The 8,840-nt window shown below is 41.8% G+C and overlaps 1 protein-coding gene across 1 annotated transcript in view; it reads right to left on the reverse strand.

Moving 5' to 3' along the window:
• The window catches only part of PGM1 (phosphoglucomutase 1), a 108,702-nt gene extending 105,002 nt beyond the window's left edge, over positions 1-3,700 (reverse strand). Inside the window, exon 1 of the mRNA XM_006879769.1 lies at positions 3,281-3,700. Coding sequence (XP_006879831.1) covers positions 3,281-3,526 — 246 coding nt within the window. The 5' untranslated portion in view covers positions 3,527-3,700. The remainder of the gene's footprint in view (positions 1-3,280) is intronic.
• Positions 3,701-8,840: the final 5,140 nt, after the last annotated feature.

The following is an 8,840-nucleotide window of genomic DNA, read 5'->3' on the forward strand; positions in this document are numbered from 1 at the left end:
CACATCAGCAGAGAACTGCCAGAAGTCCAGGCTGGGTTTAGAAGGGGTCATGGTACTAAGGATATTGTAGCTAATGTTAGATGGATCTTGGCTGAAAGCAGGGAGTACCAGAGGAATGTTTATCTGTGCTTCATTGACTATGCAAAGGCGTTTGACTGTGTGGATCATAACAAACTGTGGCTGACTGAGAAAAAGGTAAGGGGTAGTATATTTAAATCATTGATGGAAAGAATGAAATTAGAAAGCAATGAGTTGAGGACAAAATTTTATGCACAACTGGGTTGTACTAAGAGCAATTACCCCATGAAGAAACTCTCAAAAAAGTGTGTAGAATCAGGAGAGGTCAAGACAGGGAAGAGCTTTAAAAGTCCCAAATCAGCAACACCAAACATAACAGCAAAATCAAGAAGATATGGGTTTGCATAAGAAGCACCTGGTTTGCATGTAAATAAAGCAGTCTAAAAGCAAAGCCTTTGCTTCTTTTGAAAGTCTTTTCATGAGTCTGGAAACCATGTTAATTTTTTAAACTCAGTCTTTCCAAATGGCAGTCCCTTTATAACCTCAAGGCTGACTTGGGCCACTTCTAATGTCTAGTTTGTACAGGTATCCTACATAATCCCAAAGGGGCTTTTTCATTATAGGTGTATAGATTCAAAATTGGTCTTGAGATACATCAGTATCAATCTTTACAATGGACTTCCAGAAACAGATATGACAGAGGGGAAACAGTGTGCCAAAAAACTGGTCCTGTCAGCTATCAGGACTGAATGAAACGAACATCTGACAAACCATGTAAATCCATTTATCTGTTATCACGGCCAAACTCTTACTGCCTAACATCCCTGATGACCTTTCAGCCATTATGAATTCTGTAACCTTTAGTTCCTGATTCAACAATATATGTAATTACACACACATATAAATATAAATGTAAATATAAATATAAATAAATATAAATATAAATATAAATATAAATATAAATATAAATAATATAAATACAAATATAAATATATAATCTCCTGTTCTGTGTTCTTTAGAGGGGTCTTTAGTCTGTTAAGGATGTTTCCCTCTTCTTTACCCCCAAATAAACTTTATTCACTTTTATTTAAAGTCTGTAGGGGGCACCCCTGCTAATACAAAAATGATGACCCTCTGACACTTCTATAGCAGCTTCTGGGGACAGGCAATCTCTTCCGTGCAATATACAGCAATCACAAAAAAAAATAAAAAATAAATATACAGCATCACAAAACTGGCTGGAAGGTCAGCTATGAGTCCGTTCTGACTTGACAGCAATGAGTGTTTTTTTATTTCCCCCCTCAGTTTTATTTAAGCAGGTGATGTTACTCTGTGACAGTCTAAAATGTATTCAATAATCAGTAAATTCTTAGTAATTTTGTTAAGGGCAATTTTAGCAGCATGTTGGAAGGGCAGAAACCAGATTACAGTTAGATTATGAAAGCATACGAGGTGAGAAGTCAGAGATGGTAAACACCGACAATTTGTATAAAGTTTTTCCAAAATGGGGCAGACTATAGGTTAAAGCATAGTTCAAGAATTATTTTTTTTTCCTGTTAGTGAATTCCTTCCTCCTCAACCAGGTACCACTCTCAAGTGGGCAATTTTCCAATTGGATGCTTGAATGTCTCATTGTGAGGAGTCTTTAAGAGCAGATCTTGTGTTGGGATATTTTTATTTCATACTTTATCTGTACCTGATATGAACTCCTTATTTAGTGAATGAAATATAAGCATGTCACAGGAAATGCAGGGAGATGTCCCTGTGAATGTAATCGACTCGCTAGCACACAGCAATGAGATACACATACTGCTCGCGCTTCTTTCATGGGAATACGTAGTGTAAACCTCTATCTACATGCTGGGCTGCGCACTGCAATGTCATCAGTTAGAATCCCACAGTCACACATCAGGATAAGGCTCTCTGCTTCCGTTAAGATTTACGAACTTGGAAACCTGAGAGAATGTCGAGAGTCAGAATTTAATTGACTGCAGTGAGTTTGGTGAAATTTTGGGGGGGGCGTATGAAAGCTAGGGAGCATATGAAGAATAAACTCAGATAACCTTCCCGTTTTGTAGCTTTTATGTTTTGAGGCAAAGGGTATTAGGGCTCATTTTACTTTTATGTTTTGAGGCGAAGTTTATTAGGGCTCATTTTAGATCTGAGGTTCTAGAAAAACAGAGCTCCCTATATAAAAAATACAACGAAAGTGAATTAACATATTAAAAAATGAGAATAGATTCCAGAACAGTTGGGTGAATTCATTTTTATAAGCATATAAAGAAAACGTGTCATTTAGAAGAAGTCGTTCACATGTTTTACAAAAATGAGTAATGAGTCCCAATTTGTCAATTTTCTTATTTCGAGAGGTTACTGTTGTTGTTGTTATGTGCCGTCGAGAGGTTACTAGGGGGGAGGAATCTATTTGGAGGTTTCACATATTTGAACGGACCTGCCAAATTAAGACTCAGTTCCTTAGAGGCGGGCGGAACCAACTTGTTGCATTCATTTCCTGGCCAGCCACTACTGCTTGCATAAATGTCCTGGGACGCGCTGTTTCTGTTCTAATGAAAATTCAGCTCCAGCTCCCACTGTGGAACATACCCAGGCGCACCACCACTGGGCAATGACCAGCCTTTTCAAAAGCCTGCAGCCCAGCAACCAGGCGGTGCCAAGACCAGAGCTCAGTCTCCAAGCAAACCACAATTTGTGGAGGAAAGCTAGGCCCCGCCTCCTCGGATTTGCCCGCCCAGCACACCAAGGGGTGAGCGCCTCAGAAACCCTTACCCTAAAGCGACGGGCAAGCAGCCAGCCAAAGCGGCAGTGCCAGACAAGAATAGCTGCAATAGGGTTAGATGTAAGTAGCTCTGTCTAAGGTGGTGGCTGTTTAACCTTTCCAGGTTAAGGCGATGGCGCTCGCCTCTGTAACTGTATCTCCAAGAAAGGTTAATGTAAATGTCAGAGGCCTCGGGAGGGGTAGAAGGCGGGGAAAGGAAAGAGCAGGAGGCGGAGGGTCGATCCTCCCAAGGTCAGGCCAGGCTCCCCACGCCCTCGCCTCCCAGCTCTCGGAGAACCAGAGAGCTTTTACCACTTTCACCCACAAGGCGACCTCCGCGGGACCTCCGGCGGGGAGGCGCGAGCGCGGAGGAGCGAGGCTCAGGCGGCAGCGCACGGAAGGGGGCGGCCCGAGACAGGGCGGCTGCACGCCCGCACGTCCCGCACGGCCCGAGGCGCACGCCGCCGAGGAGCGCACGTCCCTTACCCCGTTGGCGGCGGCGATGCGGACGATGAGCTGAATGGCTTCCTTCATGTAGAACCTGCCATCCCCGCCCACCACCAGGGTGGACTCCTGCCGCAGGGCCGGATCCACCGTGGAGATGATACTCTGGATAAAATTCTCCGCGTAGTTGGCGCTGCTCTGGAACACCTTCACCCGCTTCCGCAGCCCGCTCGTGCCCGGCTTCTGATCCGGGTACGCCTTGGTCTTGACATTCACGATCTTCACCATCCTGGAGACTTGCTGCAGGGCCTGAGCTAACCGAGGGAAAGCAGGAGCTGTGGCTGCAGCTGTTCTGGGAAGAGGGCGCGAGCGGGTGGGGGCAACCGCAGCACTCTCAGCTGTGCTCAGCCCTCCTCCTTAAAGGGACAGGGGGCAGAGCCCTCCCTCTGGCCGTCTGCCCACGGACAAGTTTCAGGAAGCAAACTGTAAAAACCTGAGTGCTCACCTCCAGCCCTCTAGTGAAATGGGTGGAGCCTGTCTGATTCACCCTCCCCCTCGTAAGCCAATCCACTAGAAAACGAAATCGGCAACTCCTCCCCTAAGTAGAAGGGCCGAGTTTAGGAGCTGGGCATAGGGCAAAGGCATCAAACAGAAAAAAAAAAAAAATAGAACGTAATGATTTCCTGTGGTTGGAGTAGTGCTTTACGTGTGCTTAACTTTTTTGGAAAGTTGTTCTGAGTTGCCCAAGTAGTGCCAGCCTATGCTAGATTTGATGACTCCTTATTTTTTCTAATCTTTCTCCAATGGTAACAGGTTTTGTGTTAAGAAGTCACTTCCAAACTTCACGTTTGACTTTTATAGCCTCCCATCTGTTTACTGATGGACTACATATTTTCTTTCCATTGGCAAGAATGCATATACTGATGATTTCTTAAATGTTTCTGATGCCCTGTTTTGTGCTTACAGATTCAAATGATAAAATGCCTTGGGAGTTCACAGTTAAGTGCATGCAGGAATCCAACTCGGATGGATACAACCCCAAACCCAGGGCTCTCACCAAGACTTGGCTACAGGGTTCCCAGGCACCGTAGTGTTACCAGGCTGGAGAACTAGGACATGTATAGGAAGGCTTGATATGAGTATATGGTAAGGCTGAGTGTAATTACCATCATGACAGGCTAATTATCCATGTAAGGGGAATTCAGAAATCAGCAAAGACTGCAGTAATCAAAAAGAGTTCTTAGAAGATAAATGTTTGAAAAACGAGATTAAACTTTTGAGTAAGAATCTTGCCTTTAGGTCCCTTGATACCGTGAAAATAATCTTCTCTGTTCCAGAAATGTTTCAGTTTGGAAACGTGGTGGGAAAACATGATACTCCCACCCCCACTCCGATTTACTAAATGTAGGGAGCTCTGGTGGCCTACTAGTAAGGAATTGGATTGCCAACCCAAAGGCATGTAGTTCAAATCTGTCAGCTGCTCTGTGGGAGAAAGTTGGGTAATCAACTCCCTTGGGATTTACTACTTCTGAAAAACCGCTGGAGAGTCAGCTATGAGTGAGTCCAGACTACACACACACACACACACACACACACACACACACACACAGTGTAAGGATAATCTAAAGCAAAACATTACTTGCATTATAATAATGATACTGTTTGGGAATTTCTGCATTATTTTGGATCACCTTTTATGAAAATGGAGACAAATAGGGATCTCTTCCAGTCAGTTGGCCAGGTAGCTATCATTCAAATTTCTTGTTACAGCCTGTGAACACCTCTAGGGCTGTAACTGTTTGTTGAAACATGTCAGTTGGTATTCCATCAGGCCTTATTTTTTTGTTAATGCCTTCAGTGCGGTTTGAATTTCATCCTTCATCACCATTGGTTCTTGACTGTACACTACTTTCTGAAATGGTTCTCTGTCAAATCTCCTTGGTACAGTGACTCAGTGTACTCCTTACATCTTCTTTTGATGATTCCTGGATCATTTAAGATTTGTCTGTGACATTTTTAAGTATGGAAACTCAAGGCTTGAAAATTTCCAAGAAAGTTATGCCTTTTTTTATTTCTAACTCCAGCTCTTTGCATATATCAGTTTAATAGCTTTGGTGCACCTGATTCAAACTATTGTCTTTTCAGTTACTTGCTATGAATCTGAATGTTGGACATTGACTACGGATGACAGAAGAATAATCTATGTCTTTGATTTGTGGTTTTTGAGAAGAGTACTGAATGTCCCTTGGATTTCCAAAAGAACGAACAAATAAGCTTTGGAGAAAGTACAAGGAGGATTCTCCTTGGAAGTAAAGACAGTGAATCTCAGTCTTTTATACTTTGGGCATGCTGTTAGGAGATGCTAGTCCTTGGAAAAGGACATCATGCTTGGAAAGGCAGAGGATCAGCAAAAGAGGGAAAGACTCTCAATAGATGGGCTGACACTGTGACTATAAAAACAGGTTCAAATACAGCAAAGATGATGAGGATGATTCAGGGCAGGGTTCAGATCCAGTGTTCAAAGGGTCACTATGAGTCTATTCAAAGGCAGCTAACAATACAGAGTGCTGAGTAAATACCCAATAAATGATAGCTCATTATTGAAATGGTGGATTCAAACTCAACTCTCAAACTCATTTTATATTCTTCTTGATTTTTTAATTTAGAACTAGGCTTTTCATGTAACAGGAATTTATCTCCCCTCAGAAATCATAATAATTCACTCTAATGTATAGCAAACCACTCTAAAACTTGTGATTGGCTTAGACAACCGCTATTTATTACAGGCTATATTTCTCTTTGAATTATTGTTGTTAGGTGCTGTCAAGTTGAGTGTGACCCATAGCGATCCTATGAACAACAGATCTGAACCCTGTCCTATCCTGCACCATCCTGACACTTCCTGACACAGTAGAGCCCATGGCAGCAGTCCTTGGGTCAGTCCACCTGATTGAGGGTCTTCTTATCCTTCATTGATCCTCTGCCTTTCCAAATATGAGTTCCTTCTCCAAGGAACAGCCTTCCCTAGCAACATGACTGAAGCATGTGAGCTGAAGCTTTATTTCACTTTTACCTCCAAGAAACACTCTGGATTCACTTTCTCTAAGATACATATATTTGTACTTTTGGCAGTCCATGGAATGTTTATTTCTCTTCACCTACATCACAGCTCAAAGGCATCAATTTTTCTTTTGTCATCCTTATTCACCATCCAGCTCTCTGATGCACAAGTGATGGGACAGACCATGACCTGAATCAGATGCACATTAGTCCTCCAACTGATCTCATTACCCCTTAGTAATATGGAGAGGTCCCTGACTGTAGACTTTTCCAGTACATCTCCTGACAGCCTGACTGCTCATACCAACGGTGTTAATTGTGGATCCAAGTAAAATGAAGTTGTTGACAATTTTAATCTTTTCTCCATCCACTGTGATGTTTTCCTATTGGTCCAGTGATAAGAATCTTTGTTTTCTGGACACTGAGATGCAATCCATATTGACGGCTGTCGTCTTTGATCTTCTGCAGCAAATGTTTCAAGTCCACTCATTTTTCATTTTGTCATCTTTATAACTTTATTGATGAGTCTTTCTCCAATCCTGATGCCATATTTCTCTTCATAGAATCTACTTTCTCAAATAATTCACTTAGCATACAGACTGAATAGGTATGGTGAGAGAATACAATTCTGACACACTCCTTTCCTAACTTTAAACCATGTAGTGTTCCCTTCCTCAATAAGATGGGTTAACATCGTGACTACAGCAGTGAACACAGCAGAGATTGTGAGGTTGACCCAGCATGGACTGTTTTGTTCTACATACTACATTGTAAACAGGAGACTCGGCATGGGACAGTATTTTGTTCTGCAACTATATTGTCTTACTCTCTTGTTCTACAAAGGGTAACTGTGAATAAAAACTGACTCTGTAGCACCTATCAACAACAATAACTTCTCTGCCAGAATTTGTAGACCCTCAATTTGGATCCAACTCTGGTGAGCTAGTAGTAAGAATTTGCCTTGCTAACCCAAAAACCAGTGGTTTGTGTCACCAGCTTCTCCATAGGAGAAAGGTGGATAATCTCCTTCCTTGAGATTTACTGCTTCTGAAAATCCACTGGAGGGTCAATTCTGAGTTTATTCTGAATTGATGCCAGATAACAGCAGCAACAATTTGAATCCACCCTTAAGGAGCTGAAGTTTTTTCTTGTTTTTACTTCCTGAGACATTTTACCCAAGATTAAGTAGCTTTGCCCATAATGACTCTCTTGCCCAAGTCTGGTTTCTCACATCTTGCTCTCCTGCTGCCTTAAAGGTCACTTAGACTGTAGTAAGTAGTATTTCTTAGTCTCCACCCCCAGATTATCCTCCTTGGTTATTACTAAGTGTATATACATTTGCTCACTTGAGGCTGTTACATATAGTCCAGTTTCTATATATCTCTTCTGCTTTTGTTTTAATATTCTCACCTTTGAGTTCTGTTTTCTTTTTCTGCAAAGTTTCTCCACTTTATTTTTCCTGAATGTGTTTCTATAACACTTAAAAGCTTAAGTATACAACTGCTTTTCAACACAATTGTAAAGTTCTTGAAGATTACTTCATACTTATGTAATCCAGAACAAAATAACCTAGAATGAAGTGTTGGATTCTGGAAGGTGGGTTCTTCTTGTCTTGGTTGGGGCTGCGTGTGGACTGTTTGTTTTTATTTCACTCACAACCTTGTGTGAGCTGATTGGATTTGCTGGATTTGGCTAACCATGAGCTGTGGGCTGGAAGCCTCTTGTTTAGAGCCAATGTGTTCCCTTGCTCTGTTTGCACAAAAACTTGTTGGTTTAGGCATAGGCTTCACATGAGCACAATTAAGTGTTCTGGGATTCTTCTCAATGTTAGCCATGACTTGTCATTATCCACCCAGTCAAATGCCTTTGCATAGCCAATAAGCAAAGTTTGAAATTATTGAAAGTCAATAGACATTCTTCTGGTATCCTTTACTTTTAAGCAGGATCCAACTGACAACAGCAATGAAATACTTGGTGCCACAGCCTCTTCTAAATCTTGCCTGAACTTCTTGCAGTTCTATCTATGTACTGTTCTAGCCATTTCTGAATGATCTTCAGCAATATTTTGCTTGAATGTGATATTAATGATACTGTTTGATAGTTTCCACACTCTGTTGGATTATGTTTCTTGGGAATGGGAACAAATATGGACCTCTTCCAATCCATTGGCCAGACAGCTGTCATCCAGATTTCCTGGTAGACTGGTGAGCACATTTAGGGCCGTATCTGTTAAATGAAACAAATCAATTCATATCCCATTATTCCAGGAGCCTTATTTTTTGCCAGTGCTGTCACTGCAGCTTCAATGTCCTCCTTCATTACCATTGGCTCCTGCTCACATGGTACTTCCTGAAATTTTTCAGTGTCAGTCATTTCTTTTTGATACAATAATTCTCTGTATTCCCTCCATCTTCTTTTAATGCTTCCTGGATCATTCAGCATACTGCCCATAACATCTTTCAATACTGTGACTTGAGGCTTAAATTTGGTGTTCAGTTCTTTCAGCTTGAGAAATGCAGGGTGAGTTTTCTTTTATTTTTCA

This window comes from Elephantulus edwardii, unplaced genomic scaffold, assembly GCF_000299155.1.
Source record: "Elephantulus edwardii isolate Elephantulus edwardi_28Jun2011 unplaced genomic scaffold, EleEdw1.0 scaffold00005, whole genome shotgun sequence".
NCBI lineage: Eukaryota > Metazoa > Chordata > Mammalia > Macroscelidea > Macroscelididae > Elephantulus > Elephantulus edwardii.